Source organism: Narcine bancroftii, chromosome 10 (genome assembly GCF_036971445.1).
Source record: "Narcine bancroftii isolate sNarBan1 chromosome 10, sNarBan1.hap1, whole genome shotgun sequence".
NCBI lineage: Eukaryota > Metazoa > Chordata > Chondrichthyes > Torpediniformes > Narcinidae > Narcine > Narcine bancroftii.
The window spans coordinates 56,615,353-56,639,088 of NC_091478.1; the positions used below are offsets into that span (position 1 = coordinate 56,615,353).

Sequence of the window (23,736 nt, forward strand, 5' to 3'; positions counted from 1 at the left end):
TGAAATGTTGACTGCCTTTTACTTCCTATAGATGCTGCATAACTTGATGTTTCTTTTATTACAATAAAAAAACTTGAGTTCTTTTTAAAATAATTAGATTTATTAACTAAGCAAACAGCAATAAGGATAGAACATATATATGACAGACCTCATGTGGAGGCATCCATTTTGAATCTACCCAAGATGCAACAGCATTCCCAAGATTCAACATCCCCAGATGCTACACACTCTGTCTCTGACTCCTCCTGGTGGTAGCATTCTATCACTACATCCCCTTTCCTTGAGATGTTTAATCAAACATGATACATTAATACAGTATTCTTTCAATTTAAAGTTCAACACCAACAACATGAACATCAGCAGCACAAACCTTTAAGGGTGCAGTTCTTTTTCTTTTAGAGATTCAGTCTGTCATGTGCTTTGACAGTTCATGTGGATCTTCTTAACCCAGGTGCTTATGTCGGCTCTCTGGGCCCACTACTGTCAAGCACGGGTGGTGTTTTCTCTGTTTCTGTGCAGGCTGAATCTTCTGTTTTTATCTATCCCTGCAGTATCTCTTGCATTTTCAGCAGACTCCTTAGATTCCTCCTCAGTAATTAACCCTCCTCTGTTCTGACGGTGTAGGATCTTGGATTTACTTCTCCCAGAACAGTAGCCTTTTTATCCCAAGGGTTGGGATCTCTGAGTCTCACTGTGTCATGTTGTGCCAGTGACCCTAAGCTTCTCGCTCACTTGTCATAGTTTGCCTTTTGTCTCCCGTGCAGACACTTTTGTTTCTGTTCGACTTCTTGGTTCTTTTTTGTGTCTGCAGAGTAGGGGTGTGTGGTGCAAAGTCTACGACCTCATCAGAAGCTCAGTGGGTGACATGCCATGTTCAAGTGGCAAAGTTCTGTAACCCAAAAGAGCTAGATCTGAGCCACTGTCTAATGCTTTCTTGAGCAACTTTTTAACTGTGTGAACTCCCTTTTCTGCTTTGCCATTTGACTGTGGATGCAGAGGACTTGAAGTCACATGTCAGAAATCAATCAATTTCTGGAATTCTCTACAACTGTAGCATGGTCCATTGTCACTGTAGACAATTTGAGGAATTCCGATTTCATATATTTGATCACACAAGCAGCAGACATGCTAGGAAGCAGTGCAATCTCTGGATATGTCAATAGATAATCAATAACTGGCAAGTAATTCTTTCCATCCATGTAGAAAAGATCAGTCCCAACTCTCTGCCATGGTCCTGCTAGTAAGTCAGCTATGATCATGGGTTCCTTAGTCTGCTTTGTGTGATGTTTCAAACAGGTCTCACAGCCTGTCAGTGTCAGCATTTATCCCTGGGCAATTAACAACCATTCTGCCCCTCCTTCTGCATTTTTCCCATTCACATGTGCCCCTCATGCACCTTTTTCAGCATCTCTTGTCTCAGTGATTGAGGAATGATAATTCTGCTCTGTCTGAGTTGAAGCCCATTGACAACACTCAGCTCAGTTCTGATGTTGTAGTATGGCTGACATTCACCTCTAGGCCATCCTTCATTCAGATTCTCGATGACCTGTAGAACTGTGTCCTTTTTTGTTTCATCTGTGATCTGCTTGGATTTCGTGTCAGATACGTGAAGAGATTCAGTGACTAGATTCATGTGGAGATTCACATCTGTCCCCGTGGAACTCTCATTGTGTGCTTCACTTGCTTCATTGCCCCAGATAATACATCAGCTAACATAATAAGTTTCTCTGCTGTGTTCACAAATTCAAAGTCATAATTTTGTAGCTTCATCATCTGTCTTTGGATTCTCGGCGATGTTTCACAGCACCTATTCCATCTTTTGAAACATCTGTAGATATTTTTGTCCTTCTGGATGTGTTAAAGAATGTCAGAAGCTCTGGTTCTGTAGTTAAAATGGTTTTCAGTCATCCTTATTCTTCCTCGTGGCTGTCTGCCCACTTGAGTGGGAGGCGGCGGCCCCAGTCCAGGCACAGGGAGAGCAGCAGCGGCCCCGGCCCCGGTCCGGGCGAAGGGTAGACGGCGGCGGCCCCGATCCGGGCAGGAGCAAGGGGGAGACGGCGGCCCCAGTCCGGGCACAGGGAGAGCAGCAGCGGCCCTGGCCCCGGTCCGGGCGAAGGGTAGACGGCGGCGGCCCCGATACGGGCAGGAGCAAGGGGGAGGCGGCGGCCCCAGTCCGGGCACAGGGAGAGCAGCGGCGGCCCCGGCCCCGGCGAAGGGTAGACGGCGGCGGCCCCGATACGGGCAGGAGCAAGGGGGAGGCGGCGGCCCCAGTCCGGGCACAGGGAGAGCAGCGGCGGCCCCGGCCCCGGTCCGGGCGAAGGGTAGACGGCGGCGGCCCCGATACGGGCAGGAGCAAGGGGGAGACGGCGGCCCCGGCCTCGGTCGAGTGAGGCAGACGGAGGCCCCGGTCCGGACAGGGAGTGGGAGGCGGCGGCCCCAGTCCGGGCACAGGGAGAGCAGCAGCGGCCCCGGCCCCGGTCCGGGCGAAGGGTAGACGGTGAACTCACATTAGTCCTGTAACAACTCCCTCAGCTACATTGTTTTAGAAGACAGGTTTGGTATGAATTTACCAATGAAATTGATCATTCCCAGCCCTCTCAATGTGCCTTTTTTGTCAGTGGGTCAGGCATCTCTAAAATGGCTTTCACCTTGCTCTTTTCTGACTTTACACCTGCCTCTAACAGTTCAATCAACCAGAAAGGTGATTTCCTTCTCACCAAACTGACAATTTTCTCTGTTTAACTTTAATCCATATTTCTGGTTATGTTGTAGCACTTTGATGAGCCTCTCATTGTGTTGTTCTTGTGTGGATCCCCATAGGATCATGTCATCTATGTACACACATACCCCATTTATGCCTTCTGTGATGTGCTCCATTGCCTCGTGGAACACTTCCAGAGCTGAGCAAATTCCAAAAGGAACCCTCAGATGGGAGTATCAGTCAAACAGTGTATTAAATATACAGTATTTTGTGCTATCTTCACGCAGTTTTATTTGCCAGAAGCCCTGGGATGCATCCAATTTAGTGAAAAACTGTGCACCAGCCATCTCACTTGCAATTTCATCCTTGGTTGGAATCTGATCATTTTCCCTCTTTATATTGATGTTCGTCTTTCGGGTCCTCCACTTTCTTTATGACCTCTAGTTCCATCATTTGGTTGAAATTCCTGCTTGTACTTTTCTTTTAGTGGTGCTGGAACCTGCCTTGGGGCCTGCACTACTGGCTGTGCATCCTCTTTTAACTGCATCTTATAGGTGAATGGTAGAACTCCAAACCCCTTGAAGATGTTGGGAAATTGATCCAGTATTTCTTCTATGCTATTCTGTGCATGGTCACTGTTAATGTGATACACCCTCTTGACTAGGTTTAGGTTTCCACAAGCTTTGTCACCAAGCAGTGAATAATGTCCATCTGGGACTACTGTGAACCTTAAGTGGTACTCTTTATCTTTAACTTTCACCTTGAGCTTATATGTACCTTTCGTGTTGATGCTCTGTCCATTGTATGCTTTGAGCAGCACAGGATTTGCATGGATGTATGGCTTTATCTTCATTGCCCTGATGTCGTGCTCAGAGATCAAATAGACCTTTACCCTGTGTCTAACCTGAAAAGAATATTTGTTCCATTTCTATACAATGACACAGTCCATTTTATCTTGCTCGACACTGTTCACTTCCTGCACCACCATGCCCACAAAAAGTGTACCACTGAGAGCAGTTTATTCTACAGTGTGTATGGTGTCTTCTATAGTGTGTACGGTGTCTTCTACAGTGTGTACGGTGTCTTCTATAGTGTCTTCTATAGTGTGCTCACTTTTACTTCTGTTTAGTTTCCCTTTGGAAAGATAGAGCTTTGAAGAGTGATTCTGCCCTTTGTTACAGACTTTTCCATAAGCTGGGCATTGCTTTGGTGCCTATTTAGTGCTGCATCTTTTACGATTGAATGCCTCTCCATCTTTTTGTTGTTTCCTGTATGTCATATTTTGTTTGTGTGTGTGTCCAGACACTGTGGCTATGACTATGTCTTCATTTTCACTGGTTTTTAAACTATCACTGAATTTTTTTCGTGTGATGCAGAGCGAGTTCTCTTGCATGGCATATCTTCACAGCTCCAGCTAAAGTAAGCTCTGTCTCTCGCAGCAACCGCTCTCTCACTTTCTTATCATTAATCCCAAAAACAATTTGATCACGGATCATTGAATCTTGCAGCAAATCAAAATTGCATGTTCTTGCTTTTAATTTTAAGTGCGATTAAAAAAAGTATCAAAGCTCTCTCCCTGCAGCTGTTTGTGTGAACAAACCATATATCTCCCGAAGGTTTCATTTTTCTTTGGTGAACAGTGTTCAGCTAACATCTCAATAGCCTTGTTAAATTTGCCCTGGTCTTCTGCCTCTGCAAAAATAAATGTGTTCAAAACCTCTAGAGCTTGAGGTCCCACCATGGTAAGTAGCAGTGAAATTTTCTGTGTATCTGGTTCGCTATCGATTCCAATGCCCTGCAGGTACAGCATAAAGCTTTGTTTAAACAGCCTCCTCTCATGGTCAACATTCCCAGTCAATTTTACAGCATTAGGAACTTTTAAAACTTTCCATATTTTCATTGCTGATATCAACTCTTTCACTGCTGTGCACAGCAGAACTTGGTTGTTTCTTCCACTCTTGGCTGTTTCTTCCACTCCTGGTACCATGTGATGTTTTTTTTATTATTAAAAAGTTCTTTTTAAAACAACTAGATTTATTAACTAAGCAAACAGCGCTAAGGACAGAATATACATATGCCAGACTTCACATGGAGACATCCATTTTGAATCTACCCAAGATGCAACATTCCCCAGATGCTACACACGCCATCTCTGACTCCTCCTGGTAGTAGCACACTATTACTACAAGTTTCTCCAGCGCTTTTGTGTTCTCCAATCTAGTCCTCAGATGTGGCACAAAGCACATGGCCACTGGACAGCAGTGATCCTTGCTATCCTATATGCTTCTGACAACTAGACTGCTTAAAGCAGCACCCCAAGGTAAATAACACATCACAATGTTAACCTACAATACATTACAAACTTGTGGCTAGGCATTAGACACTGTGTTTAATGGCTTGGCCTTGGAAAAATGGCATGTTGTCCTTAATTTGGTAATTCTCAAGAAGCTGTAATTGCACTGAACTTACTGAGAATAATTATTAATTGCTATGGTGAATTAATAATGTGGTAGATGCTTAAAATTAACCCCTCTGATTCAAAAGTTTAACAATTAAAAAGTGTCTGGCAGCAAGTTTAAAAAATATTAAATCTTAACATTTAACATTACTTTTATTCAGAAATTTTGTCTTTATTTTCTCCCCAATGTAATCTTCCCTTTGATTTTTGAACATATATTTGATTTGGCACTGATATCCCCCACATTATCTCACCCTTCTCAGTTCTGAAATCTGTTGGATGCACTTTGCCAGCAGTAATATAATGACCAAATGATCAATCTGGGGAATGTTCTCCCAGGAGTGATGTTGGCAGCAAATTATATTGACTCAAACAAAAGTCAATTGAATTCCTTTCAGGAATTAATCTTCCAGGAAACAGGGCCTGTGTAATTTGAGACATGATATGTGGCAAATGAAACATATTAATGAGAACCAGATTTTTCCAAATTCTGTTAACCCCTCATCTGGTATCTCTCTTTTTCCATCCCTCTATCTCCTTTCCTCCAGCTCCTATCCCTTCACTTCCTTCTGTGTCCTCCTCACCTCTCACTTCTCAGCTCCTTCTCTTCTTCCCTTCACCTGTTACCTCTTACCCGTTAGCCTGTGTTCCACCCCCTGCCCCTTCCTCTCTCCTCTCCTCCACTCCCCCCCTCTATTTTATTCAGGCGCCTGCCTGTTTTTGCTATTCCTGATGAAGGGCCCAGGCCCAAAATGTTAGATACTCGACTTCCTATGGATGCTACGTGACCAGCTTTTCTCAGCACTTTCTTTCTCAAGGCCTTCCATGTCTGTTGTAGAGTTTTTACTGCTGTGACAGAGTATATAGATATGTTTTTGAAAGATAAATTGGGAAAAGTTTGTTAGAGTAGGCTACTTACAAATACTTTAAAACAGATCCTATTTAAAACACTGGAGCTCTGCCCCATGCTAGACATATTGGGGCCTCAGAGCTTTTGCAAGAGTTTTGAAGTGTGCTCAAGAGACTACACTAATGGATTGTTGTTTACAAAAGGAAACAGATGAAAGATCTTCCTGGAGCCACAGATTGTCTGGAAGAGAACATGTTGATCTAGGAGGATCCTGTAGAGAGTCAAACAGGCTTTTCTCTCTGTGTCAGGAGAGCGAGAGAGAGAGAGAGAGAGAGAGAGAGAGAGAGAGAGAGAGAGAGAGAGAGAGAGAGAGAGAAAGAGAGAGACACACACAGAGATCAGTTCTGCAGGTTTACAGCCAGCAGACAGCAGCTGGGAATGGAACAGGACAAGCTGGCAAGCTTATGGAAAGCCCCCTTTTGGAAGACAGCCTGGTCAAGGCCCTTATGGTTCATGCAAGAGGAGAGGACTGGCTGTCTAATATTTCACTTGGAATAAGAGAAACAGAAAGGAACTCTGTGGTGACCTGAAAGAAAGAGGTTATCATCTGGAGAACCCTGAAGAGGCAAGTTTTGTCAGCAAGTCACTGAAGTGGCTGATTAAAAAGGAACAACAAATCTCTCTCTGAAAACCGACAAGAATCTTCCTGAGCGATAACCATTTACCTTTCAAACAGCAAAACCTGGTGAACTTTATAAATGTTAAATTCTGTGCACAGTATAAGAATTGCCTGCAACCAGTGAACTTGGAGGAATGAGAAGTGAGATTGGACTGTGAACTAAAGAACTTTTCTGAACTTACACGTGCACTTAGAATTAGAAGGGGGTTAAGTTAGGTTAAGTAAGTCAATAGAGATAAGTTAAAGTTTGATTCTATTTTCATGTTTAAAGATAATTAAAAGCAACTTTTGTTTATGTAACCACTTGTCTTGGTGAATATCTGTTGCTGCTGGGTTTTGGGGTCCTCTGGGTTTGTAACACTGTAATTATTGTTGCACCAGGATGGCAGAAGATGAATGTTTAGCACAGTGATAATTTTATTGTCTGGCAAATTCTATCATTAATACTGAAAATCTGATATAAAAGAGAAATTAAAAAAAAAACACAATTTGAAACAAAATAAGACTGTTGTGGAAGATGTTCCCCCCAAAAATAATCTGTTCCCTCTTCAAGGCTGAATGACTTGCTTGGTTTTCAAGCAGTAATTAATTAATATGAATTCATCTACTTCTATTTCGTTGTGAGACTAACACTAATCTACTTGCTTACATAAAAGCATGAGAAATAGAAGTAGGAGTAGACTATGACATAGATTCCTCCATTTATTGAGATCATGTCTGACCTTTAACTGTAATATAACCATATAACCATATAACCATTTACGGAGCAGAAACAGGCCATGTTGGCCTTTCGAGTCCGCACCGGTTCACTGATTTTGTGCGCCCTCTTCAGGTATTGATCCCGGTAGATCTTCATTAAATAACAATGGACGAATTCAATGCAGGTGGAATCAGTCGTAGAAATGTTTGTGAAACGTGTAGTTCAATACTTCATAGCTACACTTCGAAAATTTAATATTCTGGTCCTTCCCCCATTTCACCCGCCACCTGGCCCCCCCCAACCCTGACATACCTCTAGAAGCCTGCATCCTCTTACACCTATCATTCATTTTAACGAGAGGCTGAGGAACCACGCACTTATCTGCATTGATGGACAGAGTTGCAAGGGGCCAAATGTGTATGTAAGTTTAGAAAACTTCTTTGGCTCACAGTCCAATCTCCAAGTTCACTGGTTGCATGCAATTCTTATATTGTGCACAGAATTTAACATTTATGAAGTTCATCAGGCTTTGGTGTTTGAAAGGTAAATGGTTATCATCCTCTGTAGTCCAAAAATGTTGGACATATTGAATGATTCCCCAGCCTTTTAAGGTAGAGAACTCTAAAGATTCACATACCTCAAAGGAAAGATGTCTCTCTTTACCTCAGATGTAAGTGGCTGACCTTTTATCCTGGGACCAGTCTCCCCCATAAAAGCATTGTTGCAGCGTTTAATTAAGCTGAAGCTCCCTTGGAATCATATATTTGAATAAGATAATTTCTTATTTTCTTCAGAGCTTCTCGGCTTAAATTCTCCTTATTAGACAACAAATGAAGAATGCATGCACTCATGTACACATACAGAACCCCTGCACACGGATGTACAACGCACACAAATGTGAGGATATAATAGCCATATTGTCATACACCTGTGATCACATGTACACGGAGACATAAACCCAACAAATGTACAAATGTGTGGTGCTACTGCACACACGTGCACATGCACACACATGTATGCATGCACACGCAAGCATGCATACACACACACAGACACATGCCCACACACACACACACACACACACACACACACACACACACACACACACACTCCGCAGTTCAGATCGTTTTGTTGCTTACCTCATGATGAAATCATGTGAGTTGATGTCCTCGCCATAACGAGATTGAAGCAAGTTTCCAGAATTACCCACCACTGCACAGCGTTGACAATAGGATTGGTTCCATGAGCCATAAGGGTTCTCTCCAGGCACAATTTGGAAGAGTTTGGTCAGAACATCCTTTAGGCTTTGTGGCTTGAACTGAGGCTGAAGCATCTGGGGGAAGCAAAGGATGAAAAGGACATTTAAATGAACAAATCCAGACCAATGTGTGTTTGTAATAGAAATCAACATAATTCTAATTATCAAACCAATTCATCTAAATATGCTTCATTGTTCAATCACATATCTCTCATTATATTCCTCGCATACTTAATAAGTCTTCTCTCTTTTTCAGATACTTCAACAACTTACATTGTAGCAGCAGGAAACATGTAATGAAAGAAATGTGGGGCAGGAAAATGAACATTGTGCCCTCCACATCAAACACAAATGAGAACCTGTGATAATAAGAATCTGCCAGATATTACTCAATAGTCAAAACCTCTGTCTATATTTGAGCTGGTGATAAAAGACCTCAATCACAGCAGAGGCTAGACCCAGTCTTCATATTTAACAAAGATGGAATGTAATCGATGACTTTGGATAGTCAATTGATGGAGAAAATCAAATAGGGGTACCACATGACTTAGAGCATAACTTAGCGCAGGAGAACATCAAACCTGTTCCATAATTCGGAGTGAAATTTGAATGTCTGCAGTAAAAACACAAAAATGCAGGGGGAAGGCAGTATGTCTTGTGTTGTTCATAGGAGGTAAAAATACATAACCGATGTTTAGGGCCTGAGCCCTTCAAGGTATGGAAGAAAGTTTGAAGCATTTTTGTGTTTTTACTGCTCCATAATTCAGCAAGATAGTGATTGATCCAGTCTTGGCCTCAATATCACTTTATTTTTATTGGCCATAATCCCTGACCTGATTTTGCAAAAACACATCTGCCCTAGCCTTGAACATATTCAATAAATTTGCTGGCATTGAGAACTTTAGAGATTCATGAGTTGCTGAGAGAGGATTCTCTCAGGACCATCATAAAAGGGTGATTCTTTATTCTCAAACCATGGCAGTCATAGATTCCCACAGAGGAGGAAAAATCTCATCATCTACCTGCCACAACCTAACCCTAACCCTAACCCTAACCCTATATAAATAAATAACCTTATATAACCTTCAATACCGTTACCTAAACCCAATGAGTAAAGCCCAACTTGCTCATCCAAGAATTAACCCAGAATATCTTTGCTTGAATAAGGAGACCCAACCTATTTATATATATGTTCTCGGCAGTATCCTGCTCAATCTTTATAGCTCATCTTTGCAATAAGAGCCACCGTTCTATTGCCTTGAGCAATGTTCTACTGGAGGGACTCAGAATCAAAATTTATTGTCGTGTTCATGTGTTGTGGTGGCCCACTAAGTACGCAGTCGAACTGGCGAAAATGGCGGCCGCACAAGATAGCAAGCATCAAAAGGAGGGGAAAGGGCTAATGAGGGGTAATAACAAATGCTTGAGACCAACAGGGAGTATGGGTAGAAACCTCAAGGTGGATTGGATTGAATTTAAATCACGTATTGGATTGGGCTAGGAAAATGGGAACAGGTGGAATGGACAGAATTTATAAGTTATCACATGCAGTCATTATGACCCACTAACTTGGTATTTTTTATTTTGGATTTACTCTATATTCTTTCATCCCCTTTCCCTTCCGTCACACATTTCACCAGTTCTTAGATGTCTTGGTTCAGCCATTCTTGAAATCATATTCTTTAGCTTAGAAATCCATCTGTTAAAGAAAAATCTACTCCATCCTAAAAATCTTATGTGTGGGTTCTGATCGTGTGTCTATAAAAGACTGTGGATACACCAAAAGAGTTAGAGGGAAGAAGAGACTTATCATAGGATCTCGAAACATGGAAAAAGATCACAAGGATGGTTGTCGTACTTCCAGTTTTTGTCATCTGTTTAACTGTACACCATTATTCATGACTAGATATTGCAGGTGCTTCAATCTGGATTGTGATAGGAGAGCTTGGGACATTGTCTGTAAGGTTTGACTCTGCAAGTGCTGTTGTTAGGGCTGCTACTGGATTAGCCTGTGTGACAGCTCTCGCCATGTTGATACTCAATCTCCAGATGACTTTGTAGAGCCAACTAGGCTGGAAGCAATTTTGTCAAAATTCAATGGCTAGGTCAATATCAGGTCTATGTAGTTGCATTCACTCTTTGTTGCCACATAGTGGGAATGGGACAACTGAGCAGCTTGTTTAGCTATTTCAGAAACTATTCAAAAGTCAATTACACTCATCCATCTGAATCGGTGCCCATACTCAACCTGGCAGAGGTGGCACATTTCCTCCACCAAAGGCCATTAGTAAACAGGTGGCTAGTGATTGATCCACTGATATATTTTAAAATAATATTAAACAATTCAATAAAGAAGTTTGTTAAAAAGCAAGAAACTACAGTGTCAGAAATCGGTCCCTTTGCTAGTGATTAAAAACATATTTCCCAATTATTCATTGAATTAATTTTCCATAATTTCCACAGTGGGATCTGAACTTGGATAAAATATATGCTAATAGGTACAGCTTCTTCTACATTTCAACTTGATAACAAATGCTGAAAAATAAGAACAAAGCTTTTTTTTAACCCCTCTCACTGTGGCCTGAATTGAATATGATATTGAATCAAATCTCCAATAATGATGGATATGAACTAATAATAATGAACAACATGCAACTAAATTTAAATTTACATAATCCCCACCTCCATCTAATCCCACTATTTCCATCTCTTCTTTGCCTACTCCAGTATTTCATTTTTTTCTCTCTCAAACCTTTCTTCCCCTTCTTAACATAACATAACAATTTACAGCACGGAAACAGGCCATTAGGCCCTTCTAGTCTGCACCGAACCAAACACCCCTCTCTAGTCCCACCTCCTCCTAATCGTTTCTCTCTCCACCTGTCTCTCCATTTCCCAAACTTTCTGTCCTATATTCTATCACCTCCCTAGCTTCATTCCCAATTTACCCATGTCATTTGACCTATTGTAACTTAGTTTTGATGAAAGGTACTGACCTTAAATGTTGACAGACCATTTCTACTCATGGATACTGCCTGACCTGCTGAGTTTTGCAGGTAATTCTTTGACTGCTCATTATTCCATCACCTGTAGCTTTTGTGTTTTTCTGTAAATATATTTCATTTGTTTCTTCCAACAAATGAGGCCTCACACACTGGATAAAATGCTAGATTCAGCAAACAATCTCATGGTCTTTATTTCTCCACGATAGCTAAATAGGCACCAACTGAAAGCCTCATGAAAATTGATAGATGCTATGCTGTTGAGTTTCAGGAAGCTTTGCACAATCTCATCTGAAACAAAAGCAAGATGATCCTTTCTCTCACAGCAAGGCCTCAAGTGCATTTGATCCTCATGGTATGACAACACAAAGGCCAAGGTTTTTTGGCAGTTTTTTGGTCTCCTCTCACAGAATAGCAACTCCAAAGCAAATATCTGGCTTCTGGGATTAATCATTTAAGATCACTTGAGGTAACATTGGAGAACGAAGATTTTATTTCATGAACATTTTTGGTAGGTGAGATTCAAACCAGAGGACCTGGGTTAAGGGTGAAAAGAGAAATGTTTAGGGGAACATAAGGGGTAACTTCTTCACACAGAGAGTGGAGGGAGTGTGGATCGAGCTGCCAGCTGAAGTGGTGATTGCAGGATCAATTTTAACATTTAAGAATTTGGACAGGTACATGGATGGGAGGGGTATGGAGGGCGATGGATTGGGTGAAGGTCAGTGGAACTAGGCAAAGAAAATGGTTTGGCACAGACTAGAAAGGCCAATGGGCCTGTTTCTGTGCTGTCATTGTTCTATGGTTCTATGGGTGTGTTTCATGGATTTTGGGCTGCTGATCACAAAAATCACCTTAAAATGTTTCTATCACATACCATTTTTTATATACAACCTATTTTTGTGATTTCCTGTCATATTTTAAGTCTACTCGTGTATTGCCCACAAAGCAAACTTTTTTGGTCAGTCCAAGCACACCTGGGCATGCATTCAGTGCAGGTGCTATCTAAATGTTGTCTTGGGCCTGGGCATTCTTAGTTGGGATAGTTGCAGACAGACTATGAAAGCAGCTTTCAGATGCTGTGTATTACATCGATAAAGATTGAGCACATGTTGATACACACATGTGTTGAGGCCAAATTTGGAGTACTGTGTACAGTTTTGGTCACCAAATTATAGGATAGATATAAACAACATAGAGAGAGTGCAGAGAAGGTTCACGAGAATGTTGACAGGATTTCGGGGTCTGAGTTACAGGGAAAGGTTGTGCAGACTGGGGCTTTTTTCTCTGGAGCGTAGAAGATTGAGAGGGGACTTGATAGAGGTGTTAAAGATTTTAAAAGGGACAGACAGAGTAAATGTGGATAGGCTTTTTCAATTAAGAAAGGGGGAGATTCAAACTAGAGGACATGGTTTAAGATTGAAGGGGAAAATTATAAGGGGAACATGAGGGGAAATTTCTTTACGCAGAGGGTGGTGGGGATGTGGAATGAGCTTCCGGCAGACGTGGTCGAGGCAGGATCATTGGTTACATTTAAGGAAAGACTGGATCGCTACATGGATAGGAGGGGACTAGAGGGGTCAGGACCGAGTGCTGGTCAGTGGGACTAGGAGGGTGGGGATTTGCTACGGCATGGACTAGTAGGGCCAAACTGGCCTGTTCTGTGCTGTAAGTGGTTATATGGACTCTAGTTATATGGACACTCTTCAACTAACAGCATAGTGAGTATACTTAGCAATAGCATTTATTATTTTCAGTAAGGTTCAATATAGCTGAAATGTCTCAACAATGTCACCACAGCTGCGATACATGGTGTTGCATTTGTGGCGAGAAGATGCTTAAGGCTCAAAGATGCAGCATGACTGCACTTGTTAAGAAAGCCTATGAGCTCTACTTTGATTGTAAAATTGATGACCAAGACAATCCTGGGCTCCTCATATTGTTGTGCAACATTTGCAGTGAACTTGGGAGCTTGACTCAGAGATACAATATGTGATTAAACATGCCAAATTCAATATATGTTAATTTAATGTTTCTCCAACTCCTTACATGCTACCAAAAATCTGAAATTATCTTTGTGTTCTGCTTGAAGTTGTCTATCATAATCCCCAATTTGTTTTCAGGAAGCAAACCTTCTGAAAAAAATTGTTGTCCAGTGTTTTGTTTTTGTTATTTGTTGTTTTGACAAGCAGCCGTCATTCCTTGTAATAAACGAGGCATTAGTTCACAGCAGCTCAACACTAGCATGACAAACATGAGCCACAGTAACAGTAATAAACTATTGACAAAGCAAAGGGTTCCCTTGGGTAATAAGACAGATAGTGTTCAGAATGCTAATGAGAACTTAGGTAGAAGACTTCTAATTATTTGCTTGTTTAACATTGGAAGACTGCAGTGAGATTTAAGAAGCAAGGCACCGACTCATGCCTTAAGTAAACTCTTAAAAATGCTGTATTTTCTTTGCTGTGTGTGAGGATTGTTGGTTTATTCAGAAGTACAGTTTACATTAAAGTAATACTGTAGAGACATTCCCTCACAGAGAGAGCGCAAAGGTGAACAATTATTCCGGAGACCACTTGTGCATGGTCCGAATGCCCAACTGATTAGTATATCAGTGGACTTACACAAGTCTGAGACTTCAATGCCCTTAGCTTCTATGATTTGGCATAAATATTGGGGCCACCCTCCACTGCTGTAAAAGTTAAATTCATTGAACCCTTTCTCTAGATTTGAGAAATTGTACCATTTTAGGACATCCTGAACACAAACTCATCTTCCTCCACTTGTCCAGGTTGGCATGCAGATACATGTCAGCAGCAGATAGTTGTGGCTGGTGCTTTCACGCAATGTGCCGAGAGTTGGAATTCTAGACTGCAGTGGGTGAGATAACCGTCTCATCAACAAATTAACTTCTACCTGGATCGCCAGAATCAGTAATTTTGTAGATGACTTTCAGAGAACATGAGCAGTGTGAAGATATGGTGCAGTAAACCCTTCCCCCCTCCAGCACCTATGGGGATTGGTAGATGCCGGATAAGTGAATTTTCTGGTTGCTTGAGATTGCATGGTGCGTGATTAGCACTAGAGGGTACCAATTTTAAACATTTGGATTTTTTTTAACCAACTTATTTTGTGATTTTGTTTTGCTAGTTGCTTGAGGCTGCCAGTTGCTTGAATTCCAGATAACTGGAATTTCACTGCACCTGATTTAGTGCTCCATGAATTAATCCTCAGAGAACAGCAGCAAAAGCCAAGAAAAAAATGAATAATAGAGGCATGAGGATGTGAAGTGTGATGAACAGCTGTGAGTTGGGTTCAGGTGTGGAGGGAATTGGCTCAGCAGCAGCCTCTAATGGAGAGGGTTCCTTGTGAATAGATAATGTCAGGAGCTGGAATGACAGCTTGCAATGATCAGGTCAGTAACATTTGATGTGGCTGACGGTGGACACTTACTAGGATGCATTACATAGTAGTGCAGCAGCATAGATTTGTAAACATACTGTGCATAGGCATTGTTTGTCTGTATGTGTGTTTGCAGTGTGCTGCACCGAGGACCTGAGAAGGCTGTTTCTTCGGGTTGAACTGGTACAATCAGATGACAAATAAACTTGAATTTGAAGGCCTGCAACTCCAATTAGGTAGGATAAAAAATGCTGCAACTAAATACTCACAATGGTACTTTCCTTTTCCTTAATTTTGTGAACCCAACAGTTTGCCATATAAGCCATAAGACATGGGAATGGAATTAGGCCATTCAACCCATTGAATCTGCCCCACCATTCCATTCCATCATGGTTGATTTACTATTCTTTTCAACCTCAAAACCCAACAAATCTGTTGTACAGTTTAGATTCAGTAGCACATCAAGTTTGCATACTGTTTTGAGAAACACATAATGCATGGAGCTTGAGAAAGTCTTCTTAATTCCGTCCAATCTGTTTCAGCTGTTAAATATTCTATGAACCCTTGCAATAATCAAAGCTCTTCTCCCCCAATACCCCATTCAAATACAGGTAAAATTCAACAACCTTATGGAGATATTCTTCTACTTTCATATCTACTCTCAACTTTGCAGGAAATCTATGTCTACATTAGTATGAAGGATAGGAAATTTATGACTTTTCTTTCCAGACACTCATTGCCAGACACACCCTCAGGAACAGAAACAGGATCAAAATTTTCCAGCTACTGTGAGCCAAAAATATGCCTTGACCTTGGAAAGCCATCTATAACATACCACAGCTCTGTGAAGTGCAATACATTTGCATTATCCACACCAGATGTCTTTTTAGTATGCATGAACAAGTTTATTTGGTCACAAACAAATTGTCTTGTGCAGTCCTGCAGACATATTGTAATGTAACTAATTTACTGAACTGGAATATGTGATGCGATGAAGTTGAAATGAAGGCAGTAAATACCTCAGTCATACTATACTGTAGGCTTTACAAACGTGTTATTTCTCTATTTCCTCTTCCACACCTTACATAAGCCTGACTTTTTATAATTCAGAGGGAAGCAAGACAAGCAGAGAGGGCAAAGAAAATGTCAAACAAGGACGGAAGCATTATGGAAAAAAAGTGCTAAATGTGAATAGCTCTGACCTATTCAGCAAAAATTCCAGTAACATAATAAATGCTTTTTTATATTAAGTGACTGTCATGCAAGATTGATTATGGCAATTTCTGATGCATTTCTGTGCACATGGGCACACCTGTACATGAAGGAGACTGGAAATACATCGACGGGGCACCAATGGGCATAATAGTATGTTTGACATTGAATTGCAACACTGGAGGATGGGTGCTCGAATACAAATACCTGGACACTGGAGGATGGGTGCTCGAATACAAATACCTGGACACTGGAGGATGGGTGCTCGAATACAAATACCTGGACACTGGAGGATGGGCGCTCGAATACAAATACCTGGACACTGGAGGATGGGTGCTCGAATACAAATACCTGGACACTGGAGGATGGGCGCTCGAATACAAATACCTGGACACTGGAGGATGGGCGCTCGAATACAAATACCTGGACACTGGAGGATGGGCGCTCGAATACAAATACCTGGACACTGGAGGATGGGCGCTCGAATACAAATACCTGGACACTGGAGGATGGGTGCTCGAATACAAATACCTGGTAGCTTGTGCCTGAATCAAGAAAGTAAGGCCTGTGCTAGGGCTCCAAAGATAGAGGATCTTTGGTAATTTTACCACCATCATCCTGGTATTAACGAGGGCAACGTTAACAGGCCTCAGTAATTCCAACATTGTGAAATGCTTCGAGTGTCTGGTGATGAAACGCATCAAAGTACACCTCCCAGAGAAGAAATGGAAAATCTCGTGGTGTGTTGTGAGAGTAACAGCCTGAGTCTCAACGTGGACAAGACAAAGGATATGATCATGGATTTAAGAGGGCCCGGAATGACCACTCTCCACTAAACATGAATAACTTTGTAGTGGGGAGAGTGGAGAGCACCAAATTCTTTGGAGTCCACTACACTAGTGACCTATCGTGGACACACAACATCTCCTCACTTGTCAGGAAGGCGCAACAGTGACTGCACTTCCTGGGAAGACTGAAGCAGGCAAGGCTACAGGCCACCATCCTGTCAACCTTCAATCGAGAGTGTCCTGGCCAGCTGCATCACCGTGTGATATTGTTGCTGCAGAGAATTGGATTGGAGGTCAATCCATAGGACCATAAAAGTGGCAGACAGGATCACTGGAGTCTCCCTCCCTACCATCAACATGATCTATGGGGATCGTTGTCTGAAGAGGGCGTGCAAAATCATTGAGGATCCCTTTTCACCCTACACACAGCATCTTCCCATCAGGGAAAAGATACAGGAGTATCAGAGCCAGCACCATCAGGCTCAGAAACAGCTTCTTCCCAAGGGCAGAGAGAATTTAAAATATTTAAATTTAGACATACAGCACAGTAACAGGCCCTTCCGGCCCACGAGCCCATGCTGCCCAATTACACCAATTGACATAACCCCTGTACATTTTTGGAGGGTTGGAGGAAACCAGAGTTCCCAGAGGAAACCCATGCAGACACAGGGAGAACATACAAATTCCTTACAGACCGTGCCGAATTCGAACCCAGCTCACTGGTGCTGTAACAGCTTTGCACTAATTGTTACACTAGCCGTGCTGCCCAGAAAGCTGATTGACCAAAGGAACTGCTCACACTAACCATTCGAGACACTCATATTTATGAAACACGATTTATTTATTTATTTGTATCTATGAATACTTGAACTGCATATGTTTTGTTTTTCTGTATGTGTGTTATGTCTGGTTGTGTATCTGTGTGTTCTGCACCGAGGACCGGAGAACACTGTTTTGTCGGGCTATACTTGTACAATCGGATGATGATGAACTTGACTTGCTCAATATTCCTGAATATGAATATGCCTGGTCTTTTGGAATATGATGTTACAAAAGACCAGGCCGAGAGGGAAAGGAGATGGGGGTCACCTTGTTTATCAAAAAAAGGTATTAGAGCAATGTTGCATAATGATTTTGACTTGTAGCAGTGTATAGTAATGTGGTTTGGGTTGAAATAATGAATAGTAGGGAAGAAAAAGCACAGGGAGGAGTTGTCCAGACCTCCCAAACTGTAACCTCTTGAAACGGCAGAGTAAAAATGGGGAAATATATAGGAAATGTTTGAAGGGAATTGCAATTGTCAAAGGAGATTTTAATCTACACATTACCTGGATAAACCAAACTTGTAAGGGTACCATAAAAGAAGAATTTGTAGTTGAGTCAAGGATTGATTCTTAGAATGCTATGTCATGCAACCTACACAGGAACAGGCTACTTTAGATTTGGACATGAGTAATGTAGATGAATCGATAAATATTGTGGTAAAAAATCCTTTTGGAGGTGGTGACCCTAATATAGAAAAAAACTGAAAAAACTGCAGGTGATGGATTCTTTAAAGGTATAGTTTGAGGGTGAATCTCACAGGTCCAAAACCATTGTCTTCAACTTAAATAAGGACAGTTACAATGATATGAAGAGGGTTATCCAAGGTGGAGTGGAAAAATGACAGTGACAGATAAGCAAACAGCTGGTTCATGACATTCAGCACAAATCCATTTCAATTAGGAAGAAAGCTTCCACGTGTAATCAGTGGTTAAGAAAAAAAGTTAATGATAATGTTAAATTGAAAAGTAGGCCATACAAAGTTAATGGCATACCAGAGGACTGGGAAGTTATAGAATCCAGCAATGAAAGACTCCTGATGCTTAAAAGCATAAATAAAATAATACTGTGCAAAAACTTGCATGTAATATCAAAATAAAAGGAAGCATTTTGATGTGTATGAATAAGAAGAAGCAACAAAGGTAAGTGTAGAACCTCCAGACAATGAGACTGGAAAATAAGAAATAAGTGGTACTGAAGTTAAATTACATTGTTACATCAGTCTTCAATGTGGAGAATAGGTCGTGAAGATAACAGAAGGGCAAATATCAAATTAGAGGGAAGAACGTAAAAACCCCATATATACGGGATAAAGTGTAAAAATTGCAAGGACTAGAAAGGTTTGCACACTTTAATGGAAGTGGCTGCCTTGTTCAAAAAGGAAGGAAGGAAGGAGAAAATTGGGAATAGGATGAAAATTTGTTTAACATCCATTTTTGACAAGACGGGTGAGTCAAAGAAGAAATGATTAAACATTTAGGAAAGCTGAATATAATCAAACCAAGCCAATATGATTTTATGAAAGATATGTTTCTCTAAATTCCTTGAAGATGTGAAAGTGAAATTTGATACATTGGAAACTTTTGAATTTGAATTGTTATTAAATGAAAAGTCTTGTTTTGTATGCTATCCAGGCAAGTCAACGCAGGTAGTAATAATCTAAGGTAGTAATAATCCAATCATAAAATGTGCAAGATATAGTTATAGGAGGTCAACAAGTGCAGGATGTTGAGAAAATTACAGTTAAAACAGTGCAAGGGATCTTTTTTTAACCATTAAGAGGTCAGTGTAAGAGCTTGATAGCAGCAGGAAGGAAATTGTTCTTGGAATCAGGACAATGCTGGAGAAACTCAGCACATCAAAGAGCACAGATAGTTATCAAAAGACCGTTTGACGTGCTGAGTTTCTTCAGAATTGTGTTTTTATTTCAACCCTGTTATCTGCAGACTTTCATGCTTTACTTCTTGAATTAGGACATTTGAGTTTATAAGCTCACATATCCTCTCCTCAATGAAGAGAGGAGAAAAGTATGGGATGGGCCAGTAGATGTAGTATATTTAGTTATCCAATATAAGAGGCTGGTCACAGGATGTTAAATAAAATCCCATCAGCTCCCATTTAAAGCCTGTTGAGCGGTTGGCAGTCGAACTGGGTGGTAGGACCCCACTGGGGAGCACTGTGTCTCCAGTCCCTGTTTTCCCCGGTCCGGACCAAGTTCTTTCGTTCAAGTTATTAAAATAACCAATGAACAGTTAAGCCCCCAACACTGATCCCTTTGGTGAGTTCTCCACTGGCCATCGTGTCAGAGGTGCATCAAAGAATAGGTACAAGGACTGCCTAAAGAAATCTCTTGGTGCCTGCCACATTGACCACCGCCAGTGGGCTGATATCGCCTCAAATCGTGCATCTTGGCGCCTCACAGTTCGGCGGACAGCAACCTCCTTTGAAGAAGACCGCAGAGCCCACCTCACTGACAAAAGACAAAGGAGGAAAAACCCAACCCCAACCAACCAATTTTCCCCTGCAACCGCTGCAACCGTGTCTGCCTGTCCCGCATCGGACTTGTCAGCCACAAACGAGCCTGCAGCTGACGTGGACATTTACCCCTCCATAAATCTTCGTTCGCGAAGCCAAGCCAAAGAAAGAAGAAGATAAGAGGCTGGTACACAACTTAAGAGATGAGGGGGTTTGGCCTGAAATGTCAACCATCTATTGCCTTCTATGAAGGTCTATCCTGCTGAGGTCCTCCAGCATTTTGTTTCTCCAATTTTCCATCGTCTGCCATCTCTCCTTCAATCCTTTAATAGTCTTTGTTTCTCCACTCACCTTTCATTTTATTTTTGAAATACGGGTTGATAGCATAATTATGGGTAATTGCAGGTAGCAGTTATATAGAAAAAGAAACAGAACACAAATGGCTTGATTGCTGATAACTAAATAACTGCCTGAGAAGAGTCGAGCTGCATTCAATATGAAACTGTTGCCATTGACTCCATTCTGTTGAAAAGATAATATTCACGATAATTTATGTTCATGGTGTAGTTTTTCCTTTGAATTTGCTAAATGTCTCTTTACCCCATCATCATAAAAGCTTGAATCTAGAGTGCTGTCCTTCACTGCTTCCTCCAGTGAGATTCCCCTTGGATACTTTATTCTGACTTTTTGGAATTTCAAGCGATCATCCTGCTTCATTAGCATACAAAATGTCACATCATTTTCTCATTCCATCTTGGATTTCTTTTGATTCATAAATAGAAACAATTTAGTTGAGACAACGTACATATGAGATAGTAAACAACTGCTGTTTTAATTGGATTTCTGATGATTTCTGATGATTAATTGTTTCCCGATGAAATGTGATCAGGTCATGAATACACAAAATTCATTAACTTTTGTTTGCCATAAAATCACAGAAGGTAAATAGTTAAAACTGCGAACGTTTAAAATTGGCACACCCCTAGCGGTTAGTTCACAATCATGCAACACGCAATCTCAAGCAACTGGCAAATTCACTTATCTGGCATCTACCAATCCCCATAGGTGCCAGGTACTGGGGGTTTTACTATATTGTTCTTCACCACGTCACCACAGAGCATGTAAAACAAATCCACTGATCATAGGTTTAGAAATACTGTTCTACAGTGTTTTTAATGTTTAAACTGGATTTCAGTTTTTTGTATGCACATAAGCTTCATTTTGAGGTTGTTGCTGGAGGTGAATAGTTTGTATAGCACCAGCTTCACTTTAGCCGAGGTGGCAGATTGACTGTGGTCAGTATATCTGACGTTAGGTATTCCAGCATAGAAGAACAACGCATCCGAGCACCACACAGTATCAATGAGAAAGCAAAACACTCTGCTTCTTGCTCTTCCCGAGGAATGTGCTTTATAAGGGATGGAATGAAAACAGATGGGATTCTGCCTAATGAGCCAAAGAATGGTTACTCTGTCAACAGACACGTGGTATGCAGAGACTACTGCACAACTTTCTCAATTGAAACCTGCCCACAGTGAACTTAATTTTACTGCTCTGGATTTGGGCCAGGGAAAATTACTTTGATTACATGGTTATGAGAAATAATGTGATTGGTGGGAAATGACATGTCTGGAGCATTCACATCATTACAGATGAAGTGTTCCCCTGTGCAGACAGACATTGCACTTATAGATATATTTAAATTTGCAATGATTTTTTGCAGTAGGGCATTTAATACTGACTACTATTGGTTCTGCTTGTCATTATATATTAGGGATTAAAAAAAAAGCTTTTCTGAGGTAATTGCCTGAAGTATAAGATGATGCTGCAATAAGGAAAACAAAGTAAATTGGATGAACTATCAGGGGAATTAATACTGCATCAGCAATCAGTGGGTAGTTTGATGAAATAAATAGAGAACTAAGAAGAAATATGAACCAGATTTTGTAAATTTAATATTGAATAACATTAAGAAAGAAAAAATGAAGACTGGAAAAGAATGATGAAGAAAGGGAGAAACAATAAAAGAAAAATTAATTAATTCTTCTAAATTATATTTTTAAAATCTCTAACGACAATTAAAATACCAAGAGTCCTTACTTGTGACAATTAATTTTTGATACCAGAGTAAAGGTTCCATTATTGTCACATAATACTACATTTAGAATGTAACATACATGAAATTCTTGAACTTTGTCTACTACCGAAAGGAAGACAGAGAGTCGCCACTTTGCCCAGCGCCCCTCACAGAAATGAGGCCCCAGCGAGGAACCAGTGCTCTAACCACTGAGCTATCGGAGCCAAATTATAATGTTCATAAAAGTTGGACTGCAATGGCAAGAGTTCTCATTCTGTTGTGAGTTTAGTTTGCCTATACCATACAAATATAATACTTCACACTGGTCAGTAAATTCAATGGTGAGACACTGAAATGATGGTTTCATGAAACTAGACATAAAGCATGTAAATATTTCAATGCATATGTACATAATACAATGTATAGGACAATAAACCCATTAACACTATCATTACTGCCCTTTTCTACACAAGTAATGAGCTGGCATTCCTAGATTAGGAGTGTCCACTGGTAATTACACAGCATGAAACTGGCACCTCCGATGGAACAGGCATAGCAATGATGTGAGGTGACGATTAATTAGGCAGTACAGCAGTTAGCAGGAAAGATACCTGGTAAATTAGTCAAAACGGAGAGTTGATTTTATGCAAGAGAGAATAAATTATGGAGCTACAAGGAGATTAGGAGGGGAGTGGCAGAGATGGGATTGTTCCGCTGGTAACTAGCAAAATTCTGATAAATTAAGTGACCTCCTTCTGGGTTTAATAAAACACAGAGGTGGAGAAACTCAGCAGGTCAAACAGTGTACTTTATATAGCAAAGATACTTGTGTCCCACTAAATCGGTCTTTCAGTGTCCTGGGATAGGAATGGCACTTTTGCTGTTCACACTTGACCATTCTTAACTGGGACACTGTATGCATTCACACACGCAAGGAGCCATCCCTAGGGTTAGGACTGTTCTACCTTCTACCAGTGACGTCATGATGCATCGAGCAATGGTGGACCTGCCCTAAATCCTGATCAATGTATTATGATCTTACATTTGAACAAAATTAATCATGCCTAATTATAACCTAATTAAGATTTATGTACAGCGCAGTATGAGCCCTTCATCCCCTGTGGTTGTTGTGCCGACCTATATAAACCTTTATAAGGGAGCGTGGGCAAGTGCTAGCAATAAGTAGCAATAGCGGACAATTTTTAAACAGCGTGGGAAAGTTGGTAGTGCTATCGCGCACAATTTATAAATACTGTGGGAAAAAGTGATGGCAGAACCTGCCCTCCCAGAATTCTGTATGGCAGAGAAAGGG

General features: G+C 41.0%; 1 protein-coding gene across 1 annotated transcript in view; it reads right to left on the minus strand.

Moving 5' to 3' along the window:
• The window catches only part of st3gal2 (ST3 beta-galactoside alpha-2,3-sialyltransferase 2), a 1,083,354-nt gene that overhangs the window by 843,668 nt on the left and 215,950 nt on the right, over positions 1-23,736 (minus strand). The window contains exon 3 of the mRNA XM_069900979.1: positions 8,528-8,721. Coding sequence (XP_069757080.1) covers positions 8,528-8,721 — 194 coding nt within the window. The remainder of the gene's footprint in view (positions 1-8,527; positions 8,722-23,736) is intronic.